This window comes from Elephas maximus, chromosome 15 (assembly GCF_024166365.1).
Source record: "Elephas maximus indicus isolate mEleMax1 chromosome 15, mEleMax1 primary haplotype, whole genome shotgun sequence".
Lineage (NCBI taxonomy): Eukaryota > Metazoa > Chordata > Mammalia > Proboscidea > Elephantidae > Elephas > Elephas maximus.
Genome location: NC_064833.1, coordinates 66,866,899 through 66,882,513, shown reverse-complemented (window position 1 = coordinate 66,882,513; position 15,615 = coordinate 66,866,899). Strand labels below are relative to the sequence as shown.

The 15,615-nt window shown below is 37.9% G+C and overlaps 1 protein-coding gene across 2 annotated transcripts in view; it reads left to right on the top strand.

Annotated features, from left to right (window-relative positions):
• Window positions 1-15,615, top strand: part of CRISPLD1 (cysteine rich secretory protein LCCL domain containing 1) — a 54,511-nt gene that overhangs the window by 28,458 nt on the left and 10,438 nt on the right. For both annotated transcript variants that reach the window (XM_049854276.1, XM_049854277.1), the window contains 5 exons: window positions 1,244-1,304; window positions 1,416-1,482; window positions 2,040-2,170; window positions 14,673-14,716; window positions 14,815-14,887. In XM_049854276.1, coding sequence (XP_049710233.1) covers window positions 1,244-1,304; window positions 1,416-1,482; window positions 2,040-2,170; window positions 14,673-14,716; window positions 14,815-14,887 — 376 coding nt within the window. The remainder of the gene's footprint in view (window positions 1-1,243; window positions 1,305-1,415; window positions 1,483-2,039; window positions 2,171-14,672; window positions 14,717-14,814; window positions 14,888-15,615) is intronic.

Here is a 15,615-nt window from a genome sequence, read left to right as displayed (position 1 = left end):
ATCCTTTTAGATATTGCCTGGGCATTGCCTTTTGGGATTAAGCTTTCATGGACAAAAAAAAAATTTTTTTAATTTGTTTTCCGAAACCTAAATCCAAATTAAAGTATGTTGGTCTGTTAAAAGCCATTTGTTGAGCATCGTATCTAATTTTATATGGAGCATCCTTTCCCTGCATGATCTGTTGCAGCACTGGCAGGAACTTATGTGTATTTTAAAAAATAAATAAGCTTTTTAAAACTAAGTGCTTGGTGTCGACATACTATAGCAGCATTTCAGCATTTACTATATGGTCAATACTGTGCTAATCATGGAGGATGCTGGGGATAAAGTTACGATAAAAATCAAGCACAATTCCTCCTCCAGTGGGGAAAATAATGGTCTAAATGATATAAAACTAAAACCGAGATAGGTGTTACGAAGAGGTAGCTGTTTACATAAAATTGGACTCTGTCACAGTGGAAAAATTGGATAACCGCTATTTAAAAATATTTTTTCACAGTATTTCAGGACTATGGGTAGCATTACAGCTCTCCTTAATGCTAGATCACAAATTTCTTTTTCTTCCATCTTCCTTTCTTTTTCTTTTTTTGGAAATAGAATTATTTGTTCCCACTTAGAGCTCTGTTCTGTGAAAAACATTACATTTTAGTTTACAGTAGAGAATTGCATCCAAAGTTCAAGTGATCTTAGTATTTTCTTACATAACCTTCTTCTTTCAACTACTTTTAATGTTAAGTAGTTGGATTAGGTTCCAGAAATTTCACAACTGTGTAGTGATTAAATATAGGCATACTTGACCTATAAAATCTCTAATTCTACTTTTCCTGGATTAATCCATGATTATGTGGTCCTTTTCTTAATCTAATGAGGTATTTATAAAAATAATACTTATTATGTTCCTAAAAGTGGTTTTGCTCTCAGAAAACCTTTGGTGGTATAAATATTATGTTGCACTTGATTGATGGCACACTGAAGCTTCAGAGAGTTTAAATACTTGCTCATGATGAAATGAGTAGTAAATGATAGAGCAGAACACAAAACTAAAACTAAAACAGCACTCTGCAGAGTAAAGGAGGTTTTCTGGTTCTTAGCCTGCCTGACTCAATGTCCACTGCACCATGATGCTTTCTATCTTGTGACTACAGGATTACTGAGATAACCGTTTTTCAGAAAGTTCAGTAGTAGTTTATACAACAATTAGCCTCTTTTACATTACCTAAATTATTATTTTTTCTCCTTTTAGCCCAAATTGTTTCTTGTGAAGTAAGATTAAGAGACCAGTGCAAAGGAACAACCTGCAATAGGTATCATTTACTATTATTCTCAAAATTAACTGACAAAATATGAGAATTATTTTGACTTTTTACTGAAATTCAGAGAAACTAAAATTTTTCCTCTGCAATTCTTTCATTCAGATATGAATGTCCTGCTGGCTGTTTGGATAGTAAAGCTAAAGTTATTGGCAGTGTACATTATGAAATGGTAAGCATTATAAATACTATCACATGGGGATATAGCTCTTCATATAATACTTGATTTTTTAAGGTAAAAAGCCTAGACTTATAAAAGTACACCTACTCCTCACTTACTGACCATCTCATTATCTGACATTTTGCATTTATAGCAATGGTAAAAAGTCTGCTATCCAACTATTTTGTGCATTAACGACGTACGTCTGGCAGTAACCTAACGCCAAGGTGCAAGGCAAGAGTAATGCTGGCTGTGATGGTTAAGGATGTGTGTCAGCTTGGCTGGGTCAAGATTCTCAGTAGCTTGGCAGTTATGTAATTTTGGAAGTTATGTAATGATGTAGTCATGCTCCATTTTGTGATCTGATGTGGTCATCCTCCATTTTTACATAATGCCGATTTTTGCATAATGAGCTGACCTTTGGAACCTACCATGTGGATAAGTGAGAAGTGGGTATATAGATATTTCACTCAGAAATGTATATTTGAAGTCATGTAAGTAGTAACTCTTACTCTCCTAGGCAGAATTCTAATATTTTACCATCCTTTTCTTCCCTCCTTTTCTCCAAGCAATCTAGCATCTGTAGAGCTGCAATCCATTATGGTATAATAGACAATGATGGTGGTTGGGTAGATATCACTAGACAAGGAAGGAAAAATTATTTCATCAAATCCAATAGAAATGGTGTTCAATCAATTGGGTAAGTATCAAATGATCTTTTGGATCAGATGATTTTAAATTGTAACTATGAGTTAACATATTTTTTTAGAGGAAATCAGAATTTGGTCTGTAAAGACTTGATAATTTTCAAGGTTCATTCTATGTGCATACTTTCCATAGACAGAAAGAAGAAAAAGCATCTAAAACTTCCAAAGTTGACCCCTTTTGCTTATAAGGGATATGCTGATATCTAAATTTACAAAAATTCAGAGAATGTACCAATTTACAGTTAATCCCGGTGTGAAGCAATGCATTTTTTTAGCTGTGACAAAAAATACCCCAGAGAAGACTAATGATTTGCATGTTTTTGGTGTCCTCTTTAGGGGAAAGGGAAGCCATAGAGGTTCAATGGTGCCCTGGTGGCACAGTGGTTAAAATTCGGCTGCTGACCAAAAGGTTGGCAGTTTGAATCCACCAGCCAGCCACTCCTTGGAAACCCTAGGGGGCAGTTCTACTCTGTCCTATAGGGTCACTGTGAGTCGGAATCAGCTGGGCAGCACGGGGTTTTTTTTTTTTTTTTTAGTTTTTAGAGGCACAGTGGTTCAGCGTTTGGCAGTTAACCAAAAGGTCAGCAGTTCAAACCCATGAATGACTCCATGGGAGAAAAGACCTGCCAATCTGCTCATGTAAATATTATAGCTGAGGAAACCCTATGGGGCAGTTCTACTCCATCTTGTAGGGTTGCTATGAGTTGGAATTGACAACACACAAAAACAACAGCAACATTTAGGGAAAATGGATGATTTCATGCAACTTTATTAATGAGAAAAATTAGGTTAATAGGTAAAAGACCATTTTGAAAAGTTCTCTAACTATGTAATGTACTATGTCATTTTTCTTTTGTCTATTTAAATGAAACTTACTCAATATAATAGCATTAATTAACTTTTTTAAAATTTATTTTGTTGTTGAGAATATACATAGCAAAGCATATATCACTTCAACCTCTTCTACATGTAGAATTCAGTGACATTGATTACATTCTTGTGCTACCATTTTCACCCTCTTTTTCTGAGTTGTTTCTCCCCGATTAACATACACTCACAGCCCTCAAAGTTCCTATCTAATCTTTCAGGTTGCTGTTGTCACGTCAATAGATCTTAAATGAACATAATGCTCAAAGCAGATATTTTTTCTTTTTCTTTTTTACTATGTTTTAAAGGAAAGTTTAGAGTTCAAGTTAGTTTCTCATACAAAAAATTGTACATACATTGTTGTATGACCCTAGTTGCTCTGCCTGTAATGTGATAGCACACTCCCCCTTTCTACCCCAGATTTCCTGTGTCCATTCAACCGGCTCCTGCCCCTTTCTGCCTTCTCGTCTCGCCTCTGGAGAGGAGCTGCCCATTTAGTCTCATGTGTCTACTTGAGCTAAGAATCACACTCTTCACAAGTATCATTTTATGTCTTATAGTACAGTCTAATCTTTGTCTGAAGAGTTGGCTTTGGGAAAGGTTTTAGTTTTGGGCTAAGGAAGTCCAGGGGCCATGTCTTCAGGGGTCCCTCCAGTCTCAGTCAGACCATTAAGTCTGGCCTTTTTACAAGAATTTGAGTTCTGCACCCCACTTTTCTGCTGCTCCATCAGGGACTCTCTGTCGTGTTCCTTGTCAGGACAATCATTGCTGGTAGCTGGGTACCATCTAGTTCTGGTTTCAGGCTGATGGAATCTCTGGTTCATGTGGCCCTTTCCGGCTCTTGGGCTAATATTTTCCTTGTGTTCTTCATTCTCCTTTGCTCCAGGTGGGTTGGGACCAAATGATGCATCTTAGATGGTCACTTGCTAGCTTTTAAGACTCCAGATGCCACTCACCAAAGTGGGATGCAGAACATTTTCTTAATAAACTTTGTTATGTCAGTTGACCTAGATGTCCCCTGAAACCATGGTCCCAGACCCCTGTCCCTGCTACCCTGTCCCTCGAAGTGTTTGGTTGTATTCAGGAAACCTCTTAGCTTTTGGTTTAGTCCAGTTGTGCTAACTTCCCCTGTATTGTGTGTTGTCCTTCCCTTCACCTAAGATAATTCTTGTCTACTATCTGGTTAGTGAATACCCTTTTCCCTCCCTCCCCACCCTCATAACCATTGAAGAATGTTTTCTTCTGGGTTTAAACCTTTTCTTCAGTTCTTATAATACTGGTCTCATACAATATTTGTCCTTTTGTAACTGACTAATTTCACTCAGCATAATGCCTTCCAGGTTCATCCGTGTTATGAGGTGTTTTGCAGGTTCATCATTGTTCTTTATCACTGTGTAGTATTCTATTATGTGAATATGCCATAATTTGTTTATCCATTCATTCCTTGATGAGCACCTAAGTTGTTTCCATCTTTTTGCTATTGTGAACAGTGCTGCAATGAACATGGGTGTGCATATATCTATTTGTGTGACAGCTCTTACTTCTCTAGGATATATTTCAAGGAGCGGGATTGCTGAATTGTATGGTATTTCTATTTCTAGTTTTTTAAGGGAGCACCAAATCAATTTCCAAAGTGGTTGTAATATTTTACATTCCCACCAGCAGTGTGTGAGTGTTCCAGTCTCTCCATGACATCTCCAACATTTATTATTTTGTGTGTTTGGATTAATGCTAGCCTTGTTGGGGTGAGATGGTATCTCACTGTAGTCTTGATTTGCATTTCTCTAATGGCTAATGATTGTGAGCATTTCCTCATGTATCTGTTAGCCACCTGAATGTCTTCTTTGGTGAAGTGCCTGTTCATATCCTTGCCCATTTTTTAATTGGGTTATTTGCGTTTTAGTTGTTGAGGTTTTGCAGTATGTTGGTAGATTTTAGAGATTAGACACTGATCGGATTTGTTATAGCCAAAAATTTTTTCCCAGTGTGAAGGCTGTCTTTTTATTCTTTTGGTGACATCTTTGGATGAACATAAGTGATTTTTAGGAGCTCCTAGTTATTCTAGTTTCTCTTCTGTTGTTTGTGCATTGTTTGTTATGTTTCGTATTCTGTCTGTGCCATGTATTAGGGCTCCTAGGGTTGTCCCTTTTTTTTTCTTCTATGACCTTTATAGCTTTAGGTTTTATATTTAGGTCTTTGATCCATTTTGAGTTAGTTTTTGTGCATGGTGTGAGGTGTGGGCCTTGTTTTATTTTTTTTGCAGTTATCTAGTTAGGTCAGCACCATTTGTTAAAGAGACTGTCTTTTCACTAATTAACAGACTTTGGGCCTTTGTCAAATATCAGCTCCTCATAGGTGGACGAATTTACATCTAGATTCTCAATTCTGTTCCACTGGTTTGTGTATCTGTTGTAGCAGTACCAGGCTGTTTTGACTACCATGGTGGTATAATAGGTTCTAAAATCAGGTAGTGTGGGGCCTCCTACTTTGTTCTTCTTCAGGAATGCTTTACTTATCTGTGACCTCTTCCCTTTCCATGTGAAGTTGGTGATTTATTTCTTCATCTCATTAAAGATGCCATTGGAATTTGGATCGGGATTGCATTGTATCTGTAGATCCCTTTGGGTAGCACTGACATTTTCACAGTGTTGAGTCTTCCTATCCATGAGGAAGATATGTTTTTCCACTTACGTAGGTCTCTTTTGGTTTCTTGCAGTACTGTTTTGTGGTTTTCTTTGCATGGTCTTTTATGTATCTGGTTAGATTAAGGCAGACATTTTTTTACTAGTTAAGCTAAACTATTGCTCAAGCACAGCAACTATTGTGAGGGTGATGCAGAACTGGGCAGTGTTTCATTCTGTTTTAAATAGGGTTGCAGTAAGTTGGAATTGACTCAGTGGCACCTAACAGTTGTCTGGTTTTAAGAATACTCCAGGGGATATTTTTAGTTTAACTTCTAAAGATTACCTCAGGGCAATAGTTTTAGGGGTTCGTCCAACTCCCATGGCTCCAGAAAGCTTATGGAGTCCATGAGAATTTGAAATTCTCTTCTGTGTTTTGTGCCTTTTGATCAGGATTCTGAACGGCAGCCAGACACCATCCAATTTTTCTGGCCTAATGGCAGAGGAACCAGTTGTTCATGGAGGCAATTAGCCACACATTCCATATCCTCCTTCTATTCCTGACTCTCCTTCTGTTCCTCCAGGTGAATTGTCATGCGTTGGATGTCTGCTTGCAATCTTTTAAGACCCCAGGCACTGTGCGCCAAACTAGGAGGTAGAACAGAAGCACTAAACGTGTTATTAGGCCAGTTAACTGGGATGTCCTGTGAAACCATGACACTAAACATCCAAAACAAGGAACCAACCAACTCCCATGAGGTTTTTGGATGTATATAAGCAGACTCAGCAGCTGCTCTATTTTTTGGTCATTGTTGTAAATACATCTATCACACAACTTTTGCCAGTTTGTACAACTCGTTGACAACCTTTACAATAATCGGCTGTGCAACCCTACCCTTAATAAACGCAATTTTTGCATCACCATTAACTCCCTCTTTCCCCCTCCCTCCTGCCCCTGGAAAGGGGTTTAGTGGTGCAGTGGTTAAGTGCTTGGTTGCTAACCGAAAGATCAGTAGTTTGAACCCACCAGCAGTTCCAGAGGAGACAGATGTGGCAGTTTGCTTATGTAAAGATTTGCAGCCTTGGAAACCTTATGGCGCAGTTCTACTCTCTTTTGTACCTGTACCTGTTGCCGTCGAGTTGACTCTGACTCATAGCGACCCTATAGGACAGGGTAGAACTGCCCCATAGAATTTCCAAGGAGCACCTGGTGGACTCGAACTGCCAACCTTTTGGTTAGCAGCCGTAGCTCCCAACCACTACGCCACCAGGGTTTCCGTCTCTTCTGTAGGGTTGCTATTAATTGGAATTGATTTGATGGCAGTTTTTTTTTTTTTTTTAATTTTTTATTGTGCTTTAAGTGAAAGTTTACAAATCAAGTTGGACTCTTGTACAAAAATTTATAAACACCTTGCTATATCCTCCTAACTGCTCTCCCCCTGATGAGACAGCACACTCCTTCGCTCTGCTCTCTTGGCGTCCATTCGGCCAGCTTCTGACACCCTCTACCTTCTCACCTCCCCTTCAGACAGGAGATGCCAACATAGTCTCATGTGTCTACTTGATCCAAGAAGCTCATTCTTCCCCAGTATCATTTTCTATCCCATAGTCCAGTCCATCCCTGTCTGAAGAGTTGGCTTTGGGAATGGTTCCTGTCTTGGGCTAACAGAAGATCTGGGGACCATGACCCCCGGGGTCCTTCCAGTCTCAATCAGACCGTTAAGTTTGGTCTTTTTATGAGAATTTGGGGTCTGCATCCCGCTGCTCTCCTGCTCCCTCAGGGGTTCTCTGTTTTGTTCCCTGTCAGAGTAGTCATCAGCTGTAGCCAGGCACCATCTAATTCTTCTGGTCTCAAGCTAATGTAGCCAATTTTTTTTTTTTTCTTTTTACTGCCCTTGGTAACGACTAATAAATTTTGATCTCTATACATTTGCCTTTTCTTGTCTATTATATATAAGTGAGATCAAGCAATGTTTGTCCTTTTGTGATTGACTTATCTCACTCAGTGTAATGCCTTCAAGCTCATCTATACTGGAGCATGTATCCAGACTTGGTTTTTCCTACTGGCTAAGTAGTACACCACTGCATGTATGTACATTTTGTTTATCCATTCATCTGTTGATGAGCATTAGGTTGTTTCCACCTTTTGGCTGTTGTGAATAGTGCTGCAAAGAACACTGGTGTACAATTTCTGTTTGTCTCTGCTTTCAGGTCTTTTGCGTATATACCTGGGAGTGGGATTACTAGGTCATGTGATAGTTCTGTTTTTAGTTTTCTGAGGAACTGCCACACTTTTCCACAACAGCTGGACCGTTTTGCATTCCTACCAGCAATGGACAAAGGGTTCCAGTTTCCCCACATCCTCACCAATATTTGTTGCTTTCTTTCTTTTTTTTTTTAATCTTAGACATTTTAATGGGAGTGAAATGGTGTCTCGTTATGGTTTTGATTTGCATCTCTCTGATGGCTAATGATATTGAGCATCTTTTCATGTGTTCAGTGGCCATTCGAATGTCCTCTTTGGCAGAATATCTAATTCAAGTTCTTTGCTCATTTTGTAATTGAATTATTTGTTCTTTGTGTTGTTTAAGTTGCTGAAGTTTTATATATATATATATGTCACTAGATTCTTATCAGATGCATGGTTTCCAAAAATATTATCCCAGTCAGTAGCTTGTCTTTTCACTTTTTGGTAAAGTCTTTTGATGAACAAAAGTTTTTAATTTTTATGACATCCCATTTATTTATTTTGTCCCTTTTTTTTTTTTTTTTTTTTAATTTTTTTCACTCAAAATTATTCGGTTTGTAAAAAACTGGACAGGCTGGACCCCCACGTGTCTGTCCGTTTGCCATACTGTAGAGGCTTGCATGTTGCTGTGATGCTGGAAGCTATGCCATTGGCATTCAAATACCAGCGGGTCACCCATGGAGGACAGGTTTCAGCTGAACTTCCAGACTAAGACAGACTAGGAAGAAGGACCCAGCAGTCTATTTCTGAAAAGCATTAGCCAGTGAAAACCTCATGAATAGCAGTGCATCGTTGTCTGATGTAGTGCTGGAAGATGAGCCCCCCAGGTTGGAAGGCACTCAAAAGATGACTGGGGAAGAGCTGCCTCCTCTAAGTAGCAAGTAGAGTCAACCTTAATGATGTGGATCGAGTAAAGCTTCCGGGACCTTCATTTGCTGATGTGGCACGACTCAAAATGAGAAGAAACAGACACAAACATCCATTAATAATTGGAAACTGAAATGTATGAAGTGTGAATCTAGGAAAATTGGAAATGATCAAAAATGAAATGGAACACATAAATATAGATACGTTAGGCATTAGTAAGGTGAAATCCACTGGTATTGGCCATTTTGAATCAGACAATCATATAGTCTGTTATGCCGAGAATGACAACTTGAAGAGTAACATTGTTGCATTCATTGTCAAAAAGAACATTTCAAGATCTATCCTGAAGTACAGTGCTGTCAGTGAGAGGATACTATCCATATGCCTACCAGTGAATGCAACTATCCACACCAATCACTAAGGCCAAAGATGAAGAAATTGAAGATTTTTATCAGCTTCTACAGTCTGAAATTGATCCAACATGCAGTCAGGATGCATTGATAATTACTGGTGATTGGAATGTGAAAGTTGGAAACAAAGAAGGATCAGTAGTTGGAAAATATGGCCTTGGCGATAGAAACAATGCCGGAGGTTGGAATAATTTTGCAAGATCCATGAATTCTTCATTGCAAATACCTTTTTTTCACCAATATAAATGGCAATTATACACATGTACCTTGCCAGATGGAATACATAGGAATCAAATCTACTACATCTGTGGAAAAAGACGATGGAAAAGCTCAATATTATCAGAACAAGGCCAGGGGCCGACTGTGGAACAGACCATCAATTGCTCATATGCAAGTTCAAGTTAAAACTGAAAAATCAGAGCAAGTCCGTGAGAGCCAAAGTACGACCTTGAGTATATCCCACCTGAATTTAGAGACTATCTCAAAAATAGATTTGACATATTGAACACTAATGACCGAAGACCAGACGAGTTCTGGAATGACATCAAGGACATCATACATGCAGAAAGTAAGAGACCACTGAAAAGACAGGAAACAAAAGGCCAAGATGGATGTCAGAGGAGACTCTTAAACTCACTCTGGAATGTCGAGCAGCTAAAGCAAAAGGAAGAAATAATGAAGTAAAAGAACTGAATAGAAGATTTCAAAGGGTGACTCGAGAAGGCAAAGTAAAGTGTTACAATGACATGTGCAAAGAGCTGGAGATAGAAAACCAAAAGGGAAGAAAACTCTTGGCATTTCTCAAGCTGAAGAAACTGAAGAAAAATTTCGAGATTCAAGTTGCAATAGTGAAGGATTCTATGGGGAAAATATTCAGTGACGCAGGCAGCATCAAAAGAAGATGGAAAGAATACACAGAGTCATTATATCAAAAAGAATTAGTTGAGGTTCAACCATTTCAAGAGGTAGCATATGATCAGGAACCAGCAGTACTGAAGGAAGAAGTCCAAGCTGCTCTGAAGGCATTGGCAAAAAACAAGGCTCCAGAAATTGACAGGATATCAATTGAGATGTTTCAACAAACGGATGCAGCTCTGGAAGTGCTCACTCATCTGTGCCAAGAAATTTGGAAGATAGCTACCTAGCCAACTGACTGGAAGAAATCCATATTTATGCCTATTCCCAAGAAAAGTGAGCCATCTGAAGGTGGACATTATCGAACAATATCATTAATCAAGCAAAATTTTGCTAAAGATTATTAAAAAGCAGCTGCAGCAGTATATTGACAAGGAACTGCCGGAAATTCAGGCCAGATTCAGAAGAGGATGTATAACCAGGGATATCATTGCTGATATCATATGGATCCTGGCTGAAAGCAGAGAATACCAGAAGGATGTTTACCTGTGTTTTATTGGCTATGCAGATACATTTGACTGTGTGGATTATAACAAATTGTGGGTAATATTGCAAATAATGGGAATTCCAGTACACTTAATCATGCTCATGAGGAACCTGTACACAGATCAAGAGGTAATTGTTCAGACAGAACAAGGGGATACTGAATAGTTTAAAGTCAGGAAACGTGTGCGCCAGGGTTGTATCCTTTCACCATACTTTTTCAATCTGCATGCTGAGCAGATAATCTGAGAAGCTGGACTATATGAAGAAAGACAGGGAATCAGGATTGGAGGAAGACTCATTAATAAGCTGCGTTATGCGGATTTCACACCTTGCTTCCTTAAAGTGAAGAGGCCTTGAAGCATTTACTGACGAAGATCAAAAACCACAGCCATAATATGGATTACACTTCAACATAAAGAAAACAAAAATCCTCACACCTGGATTAGTAATCAACCTCATGTTAAACAGAGAAAAGATTGAAGTTGTCAGTGATTCCATTTTGCATGGATCTATAATCAACACCCATGGAAGCAGCAGTCAAGAAATCAAAAGACATATGGCATTGGGCAAATCTGCTGCAAAGGACCTCTTTAAAGTGTTGAAAAGCAAAGATGTCACCTTGAAGACTAAGGTGCGCCTGATCCAAGCCGTGGTGTTTTCAATTGCAGCATGTGCATGCGGAAGCTGGACAATGAATAAGGAAGCCTGATGCCTTTGAATTGTGGTGTTGGCAAAGAATATTGAAAATACCACGGACTACCAAAAGAACAAACAAATCTGTCTTGGAAGAAGTACAACCAGTATGCTCCTTAGAAGCAAGGATGGTGAGACTGCATCTTACATTCTTTGGACGTGTTGTCAGGAGGGATCATTCCCTGGAGAAGGACATCATGCTTGGTAAAATACAGGGTCAGCAGAAAAGAGTAAGACTGTCAACGAGGTGAATTGACACAGTGGCTGCAACAATAGGCTCAAGCATAACGACGATTGTAAGGGTGGTGCAGGACTGGGTAGTGTTTCGTTCTCTGGTACGTGGGGTCCTGGTAGTTAGACATCCAGCCCCTGCAGTACCCTTCCAGTGCAAACTCCACAATAGCTCCTCCATTATGACTGGCATAGCCTTCACCCTGAGTTCATATTTTGTGGATGATGCCACCATCTTCGTCTTCTGTTATGTCCTCTCCCTTGAATTCAGACAGCTCTACCTCAAAACAAGTGTGGCTTTGTGGGCAGGGGAAATCTTCAGAGAACTGCCTGACAAACTATAAGCATATTCTGGTTTACAGGTGATGTGGCACACTTCACCCACCTTCATGGTTGCAATGGCAGTGTCCCAAGCCTTGATGAACCCTCATTTCCTAGGTCAAAGGAGAATTTGTCCTGACTGTCCAGGCTGGAGACAAACTTGGTGCCATCTTACAGCCACCCAGAGTAGTGGACAAAGACCCAGTCCTCAATCATGGGCATCTCTGTGCCTATGCCCTCTCATTTGATGACCTTAAGCATGGCTTCATCTTGCTTGGGGCTAATGTCCGCTCCCTCCAGGGGCAGAGGCGCTGACTGTGCCTCGCTCTTCACTGCCTTCATCTCTTCTGTGGTCATCGCCACTCAATGTGCCGTTGTTATATTAGGTAATCCATTGTTAAAAGCTAGGCTGGACAGCGTTGTCTCTGAGTTTTCTTCTAAAAATCTCATGGTTTTAGTTTTCACATTTAGATCCTTAATTCATTTTGAATTTGTTTTTGTGTATGGTGTGATCCTGTTTCATTCTTCTGTATGTGGAAATCCAGGTTTCCCAATACCATTTACTGAAGAAACTCTTCCTTTCCCAACGAATGGACTTAGCATTTTGTCAAAAATCAGTTGAACATAGATGGTGTGGGTTTATTTCTGGACTCTCAATTTTCTTCCATTGATTTATGTATCTATTGTTATACCAGTATCAGGCTGTTTTTATTACTCTAGCTGTATAATGTGTTTTAAAATCAGGAAGTGTGAATACTCCAACTTTGTTCTACTCTTTCAACATTGCTTTGACTACTCAGGGCTTCTGATCATTCCACATAAAGTTGCGGATTGGTTGGAATTGTGTTGAATCTGTAGACTGGACAATATTGATATCTTAATAATATTAAGTCTTCCAACCCAAGAACACAGAGCATCTTTCCATTCCTTTAAGTCTCCTTCAACATTGTTTTGTATTTTCATTGTATAAGTCCTTCACATCTCTGGTTAGATGTATTCCTTGGTATTTTATTCTTTTAGATGATGTAGTAAATGGCATTATTTCCATAAATTCCCTTTCGGATTTCTCATTGCCGGTGTATAGAAATCCAACTGATTTTTGCTTGTTGACCTTGTACCCTGCAACTTTGCTAAACTCGTCTATTAGTTCTAGAAGTTTTCTTGTGGACTCTTTGGGATTTTCTATATACAGGATCATATCATCCAAGAATAGAGATGATTTTACCTCTTTTCCAATCTGGATACCTTTTATTGCTTTTTCTTGTCTTATTGCTCTGGCTAGTACTTCTGATACAATACTGAATAGAAGTGAGAGTAGGCACCCTTGTCTCATTCCTAATTTCAAGGGGAAAGCTCTCAGTCTTTCTCCATTAAGCATGCACTGATTAACTTTTGAAATGTTTCTTTTATTAAGAACACTATCGTATTCTAAAACACCATGTATTTTCATTTTTTACTCTGTAGAAAGTAGAAAAATGTGAGCTTTTGGAATATCTTTGTTGTGTCCCTTTCTCCTATTCAAAAAGTAAACATTATTGGTCTTTATATGTAATGTCTTTTCTTAGGACTTATGACATAATCTTTTCTTTTTCACTATATTTCCACATGAAACTCCATACTAGGGTTAAGTTGGAATCTCTAATGATAAAAAAATAATAATAATTTGTTAAAACTCATGCCTATTGGTGGAATAACCTAGGTATATGGAGTCATTTATTAACACATTTATTCAGTAAATATTCTATTAATTACCTTCAATAAATAATAAATATTAGTTATTACCTTCAGTAAGCTAAGCACTGGGTGTTGCATTAAAGAACATTTATCCTATTATTGTATTCCCTTGAAACTAAATTTTTGATTATAGAAATTCTCTTGAAACTTGAAGGCTACGTTTAAATAGTTCGCATAGTTGTGTTTCAAAAATATTTTTATTTTGTGTACATTATAAATGGTAATGATTAAACATTGAATTTGAAGCTGACAGAAATGAAGGATTGTGAACATTTTCCAACACCTTCAGTCCTGACCTAATGTATGCAGAGAGTGTACTATGTTAAAGTATAGCATTATAAATAAACCTCACCTTTTGTAATACAGGTTTTTCTGAAAACCTGACCAATTAAAGTTTTGATATGTAGTGGTGTACTTAACTTAAATTCCTGTTTTTCAATAATGCATGTACTGACAGGAGAATTCGTTCATTCATTGTAGACATACTAGTTTCTGGTGCCATACATACAAAAAAAGAATAAAACACACTTCCTTAAGGTACTTATTATCTAGTAGTCTTTCTAAAGCACTACCTTGCATTTGTTATTGTATGGTCTGGCTTTGTGGCAACAGTGAAGTAGTATATTGAGAGTTTTAGTTGTAACAGAAAACAATTATGTAGATTTAAGTGTATATTGTTTGCTTTATGCGGTTATAATAAAAAGATAACATCCTTTAATGTCAAGAATGGTATTGATTTGGTTCATACTTTAAGGTAATATGTTAAAAGAAAAAAAACCCATTGCCATCGAGTTGATTTCAACTCATAGCAACCCTATTGGACAGAGTAGAACTGCCCCATTGGGTTTACAGGGAGCGCCAGGTGGATTTGAACTGCCGATCTTTTGGTTAGCAGGCGTAGCTCTTAACCACTACGCCACGAGGGTTTCCAGGTAATATGTAGTTGGCATAAAATAGAGTATATATTTTCAGGCTGCCATATATCTAGATATTTTATTAAATATGGTTAAGAAGAAATACAATGTTCCTAAACCTGAAAACCACCAGGAATTATGATAATGATACATGTAAGAAAATGATTGATTTTTTTTTTTATCTTCAGCAAATATCAATCTGCTAATTCCTTCACAGTCTCTAAAGTAACAGGTTAGCATTTTAACTTTTTATCTGATTTTTTTACTATTATGTTGAATGTTATTGCTTCCAAAGGATTTGCTTATTGTTTTGTATTTTAATTCTTGTAGTTCAGTCCATCACTTGTGAAACAACTGTGGAACAGCTGTGTCCATTTCATAAACCTGCTTCACATTGCCCAAGGTAACATTTTAGAAATTTTGTCATTTTTTATCAGGGAAGATATATGCCCCTTTGGCCCTGTGATGACTATGTTTGTCTGACATCCTAGTGTCTTTAGGATCTAAATGGTGTATGATCTTGAACTGCTAAGCAGGAGGAAGCAGTGGGGTATCAAAAATTGCATGTGCTCCAGGCACCCCTCGTGTGTTTTCCCCAAATAGAACAGCACTTTCTGCATATAACCTACATGATCTCTGTGTTCACATATGCTACAAAGAGCTCTTATCACAAAGGAATCTAAAATGATATACCCCATATTTTTTAACATTTTAATCCAGTTTCTAAATTAGTTCTATCTCATTGTAATTGGTAAGTCAAAACCTATCTTCTTTCTTTTCTTTTTTTTAATTGTACACTCTCCTTTAAAAATTGTAATAGAATAAACCTACTGTAAAATAAGGAAAAATGCTCAATTTTTCTTGACCAAACTAAAATGAAAACTTTCAGAAGTGTTATAAAGTCATTTTAATTAGAATGATTTTAAGCACTATTTTTAAAATATGCCAGTGGTACGTTAGCAGGTAAAAGAAACTTTAAGTATAGGGCGTAAGGCAGCTGAATCCTTTATAATTATTAATTGTTGAGAGATTTATTTCATGTCGGTAGCTTGATTCAATTTTAGAATTGGATCAACCATGGATTTAACCCTAAAAATGATCATTTATTGAGTTTTAGCGAAAGTAGCTAAG